Genomic DNA, 14,424 nt, shown 5'->3' with positions numbered 1-14,424 from the left:
AAACACCATTTTGATAACCTAATGAAGGCTCTCCACATATTATTATGACAGGAGGGAGGCTGAGTAGTGGGAGTAGCCCTGTATCCCTTAAGGCACTGTTGTCTTTCTTGCCTCAGGACTTTTGCGTTCGCTGTTCCTGTTGCTTGCAATGTGGAATGTGCGTCCGTCAGCCCTTCTTATCCTTCAAGGGTTCATTATCAAAGCTGCCTTTTCACTTCCACCGCCCCAGTCCCTGATCATTCAGTCTGCGCTTCCCCGTCACTCCCCCACTCTAATCGCTCCCCCACCCTATACTTCTGCCATCGCTACTCTCGGCTGTTCCAGTCTGGTGAGGAAGGGGCCAGTCTGACGTGGTCACTGTCGTATTTCCAGTAACGCGCCAAGAAGGCGCTCAGTGACCGCTGGCATTTAGACAGGAGTAAATCCCTCGCCCTCAGAGGGGGGCTGAAACGAGGCGGGCTTCCAAGCCTGGAACCACAGGTTCTGCACCCTCTCCTCCCACCCCGAGGCCCAGCCCAGGAGCGAGGGTACTCGGACGTCACCAAACCTCGGAGCAGGTAACAGGAGCCTCGGGGCTCAGCAGGCTTGCGTTTCCTCACCTGCTAGGTCCTACCCCCGGCGGAGCCGACGCAAGCCCTGCCCCTTTCCCCCAATCCTGGGGCCAGCGCAGGTGCTCCGGGGGAGGAGGACTGCCGCCCAGGTGCCTGCTCCCTGCGCCTGCGCTCTGCGTGCTCCGCCTCGCCAGGTGCGCCCCGCCCCCTCCCCGGCCGGCCACCTTCGGGAGCTGCTTCGAGGCGCCCGCCATTGGCTCTACCGCCCACCAGCGGTTGTGGGTGTGGTGGGGGTCTGAACGGTGGGAGAGTCGGCGAAGTGTCGCCGGAGGCAAGGGACGAGAGAGAGGCGGACTGAAGCGTCGTGGGCGTAGCGGACGGACCGTCCGCGCACCGAAGGTCCGACAAGGAGCAGTCCCGGAGACGCCGGCGGGAGCGCCAGGGCGGCACCTCGCAGACCCTCTGGGAGCGCCAGCACCTGAACACGAGGCTCCCCAGTGCGCGTGCGCGGCAAGGGTCTTCCCGCACCTGATCGCGAGACCCTAACGGCCAGCCGCTTGAGGCTTCGCCTGCGCTGCCGGGTGGAGCCCGTCATGGCGCAGCTGTGTGGGCCAAGGCGGTGCGGGGTGCTCCTCGCCCTGCTGGCCTCGCTGCTCCTTTTCGGGGCTGAGGCGGCCGACGGAGAACGTAGCGTGCACGGTGAGGGCCCGGGAGGGTCTCCTGGGAGGAGCGGGAGGCAGAGAGGCCGAGGGCGGGACATTAGGGTCTGGCGGCTGCGTTGGGGTGCGAAGGGCCTTGGGTAAGGTATGATCAGGGCGAATTGCTGGGAGAGGAAATTGGGGGCGACCTGGTGAAGCGGGGGCGTGGTGGAGCCGGCTGTGGGAGATTGAGTCTGGGGAAGAGGTTTGGGAGCCTTTGGGAGTGAGGACGGGCGGCGGAGCCGGGGTTGGTAAAGTTTCCTGCGGGTGAGGGAGGAGACTAGGGCTATTGACCAAGAAGGAGTGGCACTGGCCAACAGGAAAAGGGTGAGAGGCTCAACAGAAGACCAGCCACTTCCTGTCAGAGGAAAGTTCCATGGCCCAGAAAAGCCCAGGGAGGCCAGGCCTGAGAGGGTGGGGGTTGGATTAGGTGACGCAGTTTTAGCCTCTGGGAAAAAGCCCCCTCGCCCACCTCTTTGGATATCGGACGACAGCCTCCCGAGAAATTTGCAGTAGAGCGCCTCCGAAAAGAAAGGAAGGAGAAGCAAAGCAAACATGTTGGAGGGGAGAAACGTTACCAGGGTGCAAGACTGGGCCCTTTGGTATAAGAAGAGTATTGGCATTGAGAAGCTGGGGTTGGGTTTGTGAAACTGGTCCTTAGAAGCTGGCGGAGAACAAGGCCCAGTGTTAAACCTCTACATTTTACGGAAGTTTGGCCTGAAACGTCTTTTTGAACAAGTGTTATAATCTCAACTGCTTCAGACCAGGACAGCCAGGCTTTGGGGGGGAGGGGGGGGGAACACTTTTGAAAGAAGAATTCATTGATTCAGCAAAACTTATTGAGCCCCTGCTATATGTCAGGGATGGTGCTGGCACCAGTGGCACATTTGTAACTTCCAACAAGCCAGGTCCCTGCACTTGGAGAGCTTATATTTTAGTTGGGGGGGGGGGGGGGAAACCGAGACAGTGAGTAGGTAAACATTTAGATAAAGACCGGGGCGCCTGGGTGGCTCAGTCGGTTAAGCGTCCGACTTCGGCTCAGGTCACGATCTCACGGTCCGTGAGTTCGAGCCCCGCGTCGGGCTCTGGGCTGATGGCTCAGAGCCTGGAGCCTGCCTCCGATTCTGTGTCTCCCTCTCTCTCTGCCCCTCCCCCGTTCATGCTCTGTCTCTGTCTCAAAATAAATAAAAACGTTAAAAAAAATTAAAAATAGATAAAGAGCAGCCACCACAGTATTAAGTTACTAAGAAGTAAATGAACAAGGTGAAGTACACAACAGGATGATGTAAGATGATGGGGGCTGCTTAGCTCAGGTGTTCGGGGGACGTCTCACTGAGGAGGGTGACATCTTGAGCCCTAACAAGAATGAGGAGGCAGCAGCCACACAAGAACCTTGTGGACGAGAGTCCAGTTGGAGGTGATGGAGTACAAAGGCTTTGAGGTGGGGGGCAAGCCTGGGGGTATTCAAGGAAAAGACCGAGAACCATCATAGCTGGAGCAGGAGGGGGTGGGGTGGGGAGATAATTGGAGGAGGATATGAGGTGGGAGAAGTCGGGAGGAGCCAGGTGGCTTTATAGGCCAGCATTTTGGGTGGGAAGGAGAGAAAGGATGTGTGCACACCAAGTCACCACCTGTGGTGACTTCAGAAGACTGTTAATGTCCCTACACTGGAGGCAGGAAAAATGAGCTAACGGGGATATCAAGGGTTGGTGGGAGAGGATTAACTCTGTAGGTTAAGGAATCAAGAATACAAGCGTTGATCATTCTTGCAATCTGAGCTAGAATTTGACAGTACTTCTGGACTTTTTTCAGTGATGTGATTATGTTAGGATGTGCCTTCCAGTTACCTGGCCTGGATTTTCTCAAAACTGAGTTTATGGTTAACTTCTTGCTTACTCTGAGCTCCCGTGTGTTGTTTAATCCTTGAAACAACCTGGTTTGGTGGTGAAGTTACAGGTCTTGCCTCAGGTCACACAATAGTCATTGACAGAGTCACGCCTGCTCTTTTCCCAGTGGCCTTTCTGGTTGCTGTAGATGGCTGGACCTCCTGACCTTTCACAAGTACTGCTGTCTGGCTGTGTGAACTAACGACCTTGCTTATCTGAAGTTCTGTTTGTTTGAAAGCTTTCAGATAGTTTAATTTGAGGCAGGAGGTAGTTTTGATTCCCCACCCTGCTTTCTTCTGATTGCTTTGATTTTTCTCAGGCAGCAAGGTCTTCCACTAAGAGCGAGGTGTTTCTGCAGCCACTTGCAACTGCATAGGTGCCACTAGATGAGTATGAGGCCAGGATGGTTCGAGGGTCACCTACCTGGGTAGGGAAATCACTGAGAATGAGAGGCAGCATGGAAGACAGTGAACTGAGAGCTGAAGTCATGAAGTGGGGAGTAGTGATCTCAGTTAGCAGGTGACACACAGGGTGGGGTATAATCTCCTTTAATGATGAGATTAAAATAGCTAGGGTTTGAGAGGGCAGGAGGAGAATGGTGTAGAAGCAGTTCCAGGAGCAAGGAGCCCTACTCTTGGAAGGGCACAAGAGAAGGCATGTCCTCAGGGTAGAGCGGAGTTTGGTTAGAGTAAGAAAGTGACGAGAATGTTGAGAAAGAAGATTGAGGAAAAGAAAGATTTTTGCTTACAGTAGTTGCTAAGTTCTGGAAACCCCGGGAGTTAGGGAGAAGAGAGATGGGAACAAAACAGGATGTATGGGGACAAGGGGGGTAATTCAGGAGTCTGTGGCTGATGTGATAAGCAGGTGATAGGAGTGTCATGTGGTTTCAAGACTGACAATGTTGAGCAGGTGCTGGGTGTTGGAGGGCGGATAGGAAGGGGCATGGGATGTAGTGACACTTGGAGGCTAGACAGAGAGTGTCCTGGCTCCAGACCTCTGCCGATGGAGGTGGGGAAGAGCTGGTGCTGCTCTGGGTATTTCTAGCAGTCAGGGAGAGTGCCAGTCTGCCGTGGAAAACACACAGATTATAAACTGTTCATTCCCAAGAGGCCTCAAACAGGCTTTATGTGACTTGTATAGTTTCTAGAATTGGGGAATTTTTTTATGGAAAAATTTGTCTTGGGGCTCTGCCTGAAAAATGTGAAGATGAGCAGCACCAGGTCAGTGTTCCCACATAGCACCTATAGTGCTCCTTTGGAAAGGACATAGACTAGTCTCCCTCAGTCTTTATGCACTTGGCCTGCCCACTGTATCTCTAAGCATTTGAGTTGTGACACCACGCCCCCCATCTTAAGAATATGCCCAATTTAGGGGCCCCTGGGTGGCTCAGTTGGTTAAGTGTTTGACTCTTGATTTTGGCTCTTGGTTTTTGCTCATGATCTCACGGTTTGAACCCTGCATCAGGCTGACAGTGCAGAGCCTGCTTGGGATTCTCCCTCTCTCACTCACTGTTTCTCTCTCTCTCTCAAAAATACATAAAAATATTAAAGAAAATATGTGCCACACTTAGTAAATGGAGATCAAAGAAAATAACAGCTCCTTATAAATTGTACAGTGTGGTGTGTGTGTGTGTATCATCGCTGTTAGCAAGGGAAAAGCCCTTATCAGGTGGGCACATATGTGTGTGATTTTTTAAATATCGTCCTAGGTGATAAATCCTGTTACTTGGAGTGCCCCAAAATACGTAATTTTAATTTTGATCAGTACAAGGGCAGATAATACATTTGGCCCTTGACCAGCACAGGGTACAGTTGAAAATCCACATGGAACTTTTGATTAGTTCCCCCAAAACTTAACCTACTAATAGCCTGCTGTTGACTTATCAATAATATAAGCAGTTAATTAACACATATTTTGTATATGTATTAAATACCGTATTCTTAGAATAAAGTAATCGAGAGAAAAGAAAATGTTATTAAGAAAATCATAAAGAGGAAAGTCAACTGTGTATTCCTTTTCAGAATAGAACCTCAGCAATTCCTTTGGGAAGTTTAAATGTAGTTCCTGCTGCCAGTAACTTTATGCCTGAACGTGGGCATCAGAACTCACATTAATGGTCACTGGGCTCATAGTCCTTTGTTGATTGTTCTTGGGAATTTCCACTAGAGAAAAGTACAGCAGCCTTCATTTGAGAGCCTCCACTGCACTTTCAAGTGATCTTCAGTTTCCATCAACCTCTTGGGTTAATTACAGTTCCCCCAGAACTTTGACTGAATGGACAAACTTTCCAGCACTTCTCCAGTAAGCATGTTATTAGTCACCACTCCTTTCTCTTCTCTTCACCCCCATGGATAGTTGTAAACTGAGTGGTTGGAGATCTGACAGATGGGAGCTAACGTGCAGTTGGTGTTGGTGATCAGCTGAGGGTTCTCCAGGGTAGCGTCTTGTATTTTTGCCCTTCACAGAAGAAGCACTTGTTTTGCTTGCTGTCAAGACAGTTTGGTTCTAGGACAGTCTGAAATATTTATTCATTGATTTATTCAAGACGTATTTATTGAACACCTACCAAGTGCCAGGTACAGTAATTTCAGGCGCTGGAAATAGCACTGAACAAAACAAATGACCTCCTGATCCATGGCACCTACCTCGGCGAGGAGGACAATACAGTAAATAAACAGTGAATATATATGTGGTGACAAGTACTATAAGAACAGTAAGATGTGGTTTGGTGTGTCTTAGTATTGAAAACATGGCCTTTGAGATACAAATGATAACAGTCTCTAAAGACAATGAGGGCCTTACTTTCAGGTCCACTGAGGGCAATGCAGCCCCTTTCCACCAGAAACATTCCTTTGCTCTGGTCAGCATTTGAGAGCTTGGCCTGTGATAGAGAAAGCAAACTTCTCTTTCACCTGGCTCCTGGAGCACTCCTCATCTCACCTATCCCCAAAGTCATTGCAACTCTCAGGCTTGTCTTGAGGTAGTTGGCCTGGCAGCCGAGCCTCTGCTACGTGCTGAGGCTAGACCGAGGCTAGCTGAGTGGTGAGGTAGCCCGTGATTCATGTGAGAGGGGAGAGAAGCCTGGAGGGGTCACACTGAAGTGACTTCATCAACCCCAGGAAGCCCGGTGGCCTACTGGTGACATGACTAAGGCAGATTTCACAGATGACCCCAGAAGTATTAGCATGAGGATTATGGGTGTCTTTGTGCAGTCCTGGTCACAATGTCCTTTCACGTGTTGTTTCTGACAAGATCTTTTGAAAACTGAAAAGGAACGCTGGAACATGGATGCTGAGTCCTGGTAACTTTGAAATTATTTGAAGTACATTTTCCATTATTAGAAATCCATTTTTGAGATGAGGGCAAGAATTTAAGCTGTTTTACACACTAGTATTTGAGATGGATCTCACCAAAAGGGTCCTGGGTCCATGGCTTCTGAAGTCCTTGAGTTCATAGGTCATATTTTGTGTGTGTCTTTACGTCTGTCATTTAGAGTCTAGAGCATGCCCTTAAGCAGGTGAAAAAATACTAGATTTTATCAATAGTGACCTTTCAAATGGCCACTGCACATAAATAAATATACGGTATGTCCATGGTATTGAAATTTAATGGGGTGATTAGGGAAACATTTCTAAAAAGGTCTTTAGGGGGTGATAATGGAAAAAAATTGAGAAACCGTTCTAAGGAGAGGATTTATTAGTTTTGATCAATATGTGAAAATGGACCACTATTCAGAAAATGTTAAGAATCCTTGAATGTGAATTAGAAAAAATTGTTTTTTAATGTTTATTTATTTTTGAGAGAGAGACAGACAGAGAGCATGAGCAGGGGACGAGCAGAGAGAGAGGGAGACACAGAATGCAAAGCAGGCTCCAGGCTCTGAGCTCTCAGCACAGAGCCCGATGAGGGGCTCAAACTCACAAACCGTGAGATCCTGACCTGAGCTGAAGTTGGATGCTTAACCGACTGAACCACCCAGGTGCCCCTCCCTGAATGTGAATTAACAGGGAGTCCCACCCATTAAAGACATTGAAACTTTCCTTCCAAGTTATTCAGATGGGCTACTGTGATTCTAGTTATAGATTTAGGTAAGGGTAGAATTTATAGTCTTGTTTGAGTGATGAATATGAGGTGACAGTGGGTAGGAATGGTGGTTTGCATGGTGTTGGTGTTTATAAAATGTAAACTTATGTATCAAAATGTTATATCTAAAATACCAAGATTTTATATCTAAAACAAGATTTTATGAGTCTTATAATTTAAGTTGGGTTTGTCATTGTAAATGTTCTTTCCTTATAAACACCTAGCAGTTATTTTGAAGTTTCTGAATTACTTATCCTAATAATGACAACTTCCAGGCACCCAAACCTAGAGGAGATGGGTAGTTTTCTGTACTGAAAACAGAAGCACTTAAGTATGTAGAACCTGCCCAGCTAACCAAAATACGTGGATTTATAGATCACTTTCAAATAAGGCTGGTCACAGAATAAATGTCAACTTTGGAATTTGGCATGGTAGAATTAAAACAGCCAAGAGTTCATCTCTGATATTCAGTACTTCTCCACTTACACAGAACTTTTAAAATTCTCTCGTTCCTTGGTGAAAAGATACTTGAAGGTCCAAATGGGTAACCAGGGCATTTGTTTTTTTATTTTCCCCAGGCTCTGAACTCTTAATCTCCAGTAATGTGGAGTTGCAGGACTTTGATCCATGTGATAGTTTGCCATTGTCTTACTATGGGTGCAGATAAGGGATGGTGTCGCTTTAAGCATGGAAATGGTCACACAGCAGAGAAACAAAGGGAGGAGTGATGGTGGTTGAGTTGGTTTGATCAACTCCAGCTTGAGGTTGTACTTCTGGTCTTCCTTATCCCTGGGTCGCATCGGTTGGACTTTCTAGTGAACTGTGTCATTCTTTTTTATCTTCATTCCCACTGTCCCTTTATTGGTCTGGCCTTCATAAAAATATAATATCTACTACTTATTCAAAGCTTTGTGCTTATAATGGAATACAAAACTCCTTTAATCTTTAACACTGTTTATGTTTTTGGTCCGTGTGTCAAAGATATTCCTCCCATTTGAGTTGTTAAGAACTGCATCCGTCCGCACCCGCAGAATGTATCTCAGTGGAGCCTATGGAGGAGAAACTGACTGAGCCTCCTTACTTTACTGCTAACCAGTGAATTCAAGTTTCAGTGAGTGAATGCCCTTTCCCAGACAAGTTGCTGTCAAAGCAGCCTCAAGATTAATAGTGCATTCCAGACCAGGCGATACAAGTCTAGATGTCACAAAAGGGGACTTTTTGCTAACAAATTTGCCGAAAAACACTTTTATACTAACTATATCCAGAACATGTGTAAATCACACAGAGAGACCCTCACTTCATCTTGGGCTGAGTTATATTTATAATGTCCTCAAGATAGTTCTCTTGCTCACATTCTTAGTTTTACCCTAAACGAAATGGATTTTAAAGAGAAAACTCTCCTGTTTTCTGCAGAGTATTGCTGACACCAGATGAATGGGCTTTTCCACATCAAGCAGTTTTCCAGTTCTAAGTGAACACCTATTTAACTCACTTCTGACACCAACTCCCTGGAGTTAGCACAGACCCCGAAGATTACCAGCTCAGTCCCACAAGACTGCCTCCCCCCATCTTCAATTGAAAGTCCTAAGTTGTCACCTGTACTTCCGACCTACTTGCTATAAATCAAGGGTTCCCACAACCCCTTTGGGTTCAGTAATTTGCTACAATGGGTCACAGAACTCCAGGAGATATATTTACATACAGATGAATGGCCAGATGAAGATCTGGAGTAAAGTCTGGGAGGGTCCCCAGCACAGAAGCTTCTGTCCTCATGGAGTTTAGGGTGAGCCACCCTCCTGGTACATGATGTGTTCACCAACCCATCTCTCCTAACCCCTTCAGTTAGGGTTTTTTTACTGAAGCTTCATCCTGTGGGCATGATTGATTAACTCAAACTCCCTTTCACCTCCTCTTCCTAGAGGATGAGGGTGGGGCTGAAAGTTCCAACCCTTCAATCTTGCCTTTGTCTTTCCGAAAACCAGCCCCCATCCAGAAGCTATATAGGGGCCCCCCAGCCACCAGTCATCTCATTATCACTCCAGAGATTACCAGGCTCTTAACTCATGTGTCAGGAACCCAGGCCAAAGACCAATTACTAGAACAAAGGTGCTCCTAGCACTCAAGAAACCACAAGGATTTTAGAAACCTCTGTGTCTGAAGGTGCAGTTGGGGGGGGCGGGGGGCAGTGACTAAATCTATCTCTTACTATGTCACAGATACACTGGATTCACAATCAGAGCTTTGCTTTATCTTCCTGAGCCCCCCAAGATTCTTCCATTTATATATTCCAAGCTTCTAAAATCTGCAGGATTTTTTTTTTTTAAACCAGCCAGGCCTAAATCAGTGAACATGTGGCTTGCCGAATTAAAGAATACGGGTTTAGGGGCGCCTGGGTGGCTTAGTTGGTTGAGCATCCAACTCATGATTTCATCTCAGGTCATAATCCCAGGGTTGTGGGGTTGGGCTCCTCGCTGAGTGTGTAGTCTGCTTGGGATTCTCTTCCTCTCTCTCCCTCTCCCTCCCCTTCTCCCCTCCCCACCTCTGTCCCTCTCTCCTGCTTACACACAGGCTCTCTCTCAAAAAAAAAAAAAAAAAAAGAATATGGGGTTTATACATTTTCCAGCTTTATTGTTAGGTTAGTATGTGTTTATTGAATGTACTGTTGTTCCCATGTTATGAATGAGAAAAAAACAGGGAGGTTAGGAAGACTGCATTAGGTAAGACAGTGGATAATAATGGCAGCCAGGGATCCCTCCACACGTAGATCCTTTACCAGAATGAGGATCTGTCCTACACACTTTTTCCAAATGACTTTCATATGTGTCACTCCCCATACCAGAACCTTTGGTCATTTCCTTTGTACCTTGTGTTGGCTTACAAGCCCTTTGAATTTCAGTGCTTGTAATGTGATTGAAATATTTTATGTTATGTGATTTTTTGACTTTTGTTTTTCTGCCCAAGCGAGCCTTGTTCTAATTATAAACCCCTGAAGGGCAAAAGACCGCATCCTCAGTCAATGGTTTCTAGGGATGACTACTCAGCCCAGTTTACCTTGGAGGGTTCCAATTTATGCCACTTTATGTCACAGAGTGACTATTAAGAATGCCCCCTTTCATTCTGAAAAATGTCCTCATCTGGAGGGTACATTGTATGGTGACCCTGTTTACATACAATAGCTATTCACCAAACACTTGTTGCTTCATACTGCTCAAGATCCTAAGGAATTTAGCACATTCAATTTTATTTCTCATGTAGTTTAAAATTTTTTAACCAAAATTTTTATTTGTTTTATTTGTTTTAACTTTTAAAAATGTTTTATTTATTCTTGAGAGAGAGAGAGAGAGCGCCCGCGCACACACGAGCAGGGGAGGGGCAGAACTAGAGAGGAACACAGAATCGGAAGCAGGCTCCAGGCTCTGAGCTGTCAGCACAGAGCCCAACGTGGGGCTCAAACTCACAAGCCGTGAGATCATGACCTGAGCCGAAGTCAGACGCTTTACAGACTGAGCCACCCAGGTGCCCCTTTAACTGAAAATTTTACACAGCAGGGACCATATTCCACTATCCTGAAAAAACCACTGCTGACCCTTAACAACAACAGCAAAAAGTAACGTATTCACAAGATTAGAATACTCACACTGTGTGTTCTGGATGGAAAAAAACTGGAAAAGCCTCTCTCCCTCCTTCAGTTCCTTTCCTTAAAGGTAAACTCATACACGTGTCTAAATTAAAAGTTTAGAAAGCAATTACAATACATAAACCATTCTCCTGTTTTTCTCCTTCTCAGTCTTAGACGTTTTTCTATACCAGCACACACACATTTGCCTGTCTTTAACAGCGCTGTTATGTGCATGTCTTACAAGTTACTTAACCAGCACAAATAAGATGTCTTGATGGTGAATTTTCAGCTGTTGTAGGTCTGTGAACACCAAGCCCTCTGGGAATGTGGTAACCGTTGCCCCTGTTGTTTGAAACACTTGGATTAAATGACTCTTGATTGCTTTCTTTGCTTTTTGATACTGAGGAGTGAACCGTGCTCTTATTTTTTGTGTGTAAAATAAGATTTTCAAATGTCTGAGAATTATTATAGCAGGTAATTTCTCTTTCATCATTGTCTTTAGAATTTTAAGTTGCTTTAATGGAAAGAGTAGTGCTGTTTTTAGCAATGGGAGGGTATGCTACAGTGTTCTTGGCAAAGGAAAAACCTGAGGAATGCATGGTCAGTGTTGTTATAAGAAATGTGAACCCTAGGAGTCTATTTGATAGCTTCTGACTGCACGTATAAGGCTTGCTGAGTTCTATAATGACAGGGTGGAAAATCTGAACTGGGTGTTTTTATAAACACTCTCTAAAGAAGAGATTAAACTGTATCATGGTTGCTGCCTGCGTATGGCCTAAGAGCTATTTACATTTTTTAATGTTTGAAAAAATCAAGAATCAGTAAAAGTTACATGAAATAAAATTTTAGTGCCCATAAATAAGGTTTTACTGAAATGACAGCCATGGTCATTCATTTACATGTTTGTCGAAGGCTGCCTTCATGCTACAATGCTGCAGTTGAGTAGTTAGAACAGATTGTGACCCACAAAGTCTGAAATAAAGGCAATCCCTGCTTTGCATGGTTTTTGACATGCACGGATTTTAGTTACCACAGTATATTAACCCTGGGTACTTGGATAAAGTACAAGTTTCAGCTCTTCGGTCACAGATCACTATGTAAATGACATATATGCATGGTGATTGATCGCTGTATATCTGTTACTCAGTTTACACACACAGCAAATCATGTGGTTTTCTTGCCTCCTTGTTTCCCAGTAATAAACCCATGTTACAGTTGATTAACCTGTGGTTAATCAATAGAGGGAATTGACCAAAAAAGATGAAAAGTGCAGCAAAGAGAAAAAGTGGTAATGCTGGAAGCAAAATTCCAGTGGAACAGGGGCACCTGGGTGACTCAGTCAGTTGAGCGTCCGACTTCAGCTGAGGTCATGATCTTGCCGTTCACGAGTTCATGAGTTCGAGCCCCGCATCGGGCTTGTGCGGACAGCTTGGAGCCTGGAGTCTGGAGCCTGCTTTGGATTCTGTGTCTGCCTCTCTCTCTGCTCCTCCCTGGCTCACACTTGGTCTCTCTCTCTCAAAAATAAATAAACATTGAAAAAATGAAAAACAAAAAATTCCAATGGAGTGTAAGTGGAGTGATAGAAGAACTCGCTTACTTTGGGAATGTTGAAACTGCCTTGATTTGGAAGACTGGATGTGCAGCCAGAGAAGCCTAGTGAGGGTCCACTTATCAACAGAAACAAGGAAAGTGGTGACAAAAACAATGATGTTCCAGTGGAAGTACCACTGGCAAAAAAAAAAAAAAAAACCCACAAAAAGTAAAGCAACTCTCAGAGCAGTTGTGATATTGAAAGAGAAAGGATAAAATGTTGGGAGCTGATCCAAACCTAGAAAGTGACAGTTCACTAAGACTAATTGAAACGATGCTTGCTCCATTATCAGAAGTTATATGACTAAAGACCATCACAAGCACTGTTCAAGCTACTCTTGGTAATTTTTTTTTTTTTTTTGCAAAGAAATTTAAACACTTTAATTCTCAAGTTTCTAATGTTTTAGCCACATTGTACTAAGTAAATATTAATTTTACTGTTCATTCTATACATTTTTAACCCACAGTTTTTAATGTTTTGACAAACAAGTTTAAAGGTCATAGAAGTTGGTTTCCATACTTTCATGCAAAGCAAATACTGGCTGTGTTCACTATTTGGCCAGGTATAAAAAATGTTTTCTGAGCTTTGCTCTAGATAAACAGATGGGTGGGAGGAAAAGGACCATTTTATGAGTGACTTCAGGCTTGTGAGATGATCCCAGGCTTTTTGGCCTGATCTCAGGCATACAGTGAAGCAAGAAGTCAGGGTTGTTCACAAAGCTGGAGGCATCCCAATTCCCAACTTCAAGATGTAATACAAAGCTGTAATTATCAAGACAGTATGGTACTGGCACAAAAACAGACACTTCGATCAGTGGAACAGAATAGAGAACCCAGAAATGGACCCACAAATGTATGGCCAACTAATCTTTGACAAAGCAGGAAAGAATATCCAATGGAATAAAGACAGTCTGTTCAGCAAATGTTGGGAAAACTGGACAGCAACATACAGAAGAATGAACCTGGACCACTTTCTTACACCATACACAAAAATAAACTCAAAATGAATGAAAGACCTAAACATAAGACAGAAAACCATCAAAATCCTAGAGGAAAAAGCAGGCAAAAACTTCTTTGTTCTCAGCCGCAGCAACTTCTTACTTAACATGTTTCCGGAGGCAAGGGAAACAAAAGCAAAAGTGAACTATTGTGATCTCATCAATGTAAAAACCTGCACAGCAAAGGAAACAGTCAGCAAAACTAAAAGGCAACTGATGGAATGGGAGAAGGTTTTTGCAAATGAAATATCAGATAAAGGGTTAGTATCTAAAATCTATAAAGAACTTTCAAACTCAACACCCAAAAAACAAATAATCCATTGAAGAAATGGGCAAAAGACATGAGTAGACACTTTTCCAAAGAAGGCATCCAGATAGCTAACAGACACATGAAAAGATGCTCAACATCACTCATCATCAGGGAAATACAAATCAAAACCACAATGAGATACCACCTCACACCAGTCAGATTGGCTAAAATTAACTCAGGCAATGACAGATGTTGGTGAGTTCGTGGAGAAAGAGGAACCCTTTTGCACTGCTGGTGGGTATGCAAACTGGTGCAGCCACTCTAGAAAAGAGTGTGGAGGTTCTTCGAAAAATTAAAAAATAGAACTACCCTACGACCCAGCAATTGCACTACTAGGTATTTTTCCAAAGGATACATGTGTGCTGTTTCGAAGGGACGCGTGCACTCTAATGTTTATAGCAGCGCTATCAGCAAAATGGGCACTTGGGTGGCTCAGTCGGTTAAGTGTCTGACTTCAGCTAAGGTCATGATCTCATGGCTTGTGAGTTTAAGCCCCACATTGGGCTCTGTGCTGACAGCTCAGAACCTGGAGTTTGCTTCAGACTCTGTGACTCTCTCTCCTTCTCTCTCTCTCTCTCTGCCCCTCCCCTGGTAGCACTCTGTCTCTCTCTCTTAAAAATTAAAAAAAATAATATAAACAACAGATGGACATAAGGGAACGGAACCAAAAATAATATAAAAACAGGGAG

The 14,424-nt window shown here is 45.0% G+C and overlaps 1 protein-coding gene across 1 annotated transcript in view; it reads left to right on the top strand.

Moving 5' to 3' along the window:
- The first annotated feature begins 748 nt into the window (after positions 1-748).
- SPINT2 (serine peptidase inhibitor, Kunitz type 2) overlaps positions 749-14,424 on the top strand; it is a 28,495-nt gene continuing 14,819 nt past the window's right edge. Inside the window, exon 1 of the mRNA XM_043599036.1 lies at positions 749-1,250. Coding sequence (XP_043454971.1) covers positions 1,145-1,250 — 106 coding nt within the window. The 5' untranslated portion in view covers positions 749-1,144. The remainder of the gene's footprint in view (positions 1,251-14,424) is intronic.

This window comes from Prionailurus bengalensis, chromosome E2 (genome assembly GCF_016509475.1).
Source record: "Prionailurus bengalensis isolate Pbe53 chromosome E2, Fcat_Pben_1.1_paternal_pri, whole genome shotgun sequence".
NCBI classification, from domain to species: Eukaryota; Metazoa; Chordata; class Mammalia; order Carnivora; family Felidae; genus Prionailurus; species Prionailurus bengalensis.
This window is presented reverse-complemented; position numbering and strand designations above follow the sequence as displayed.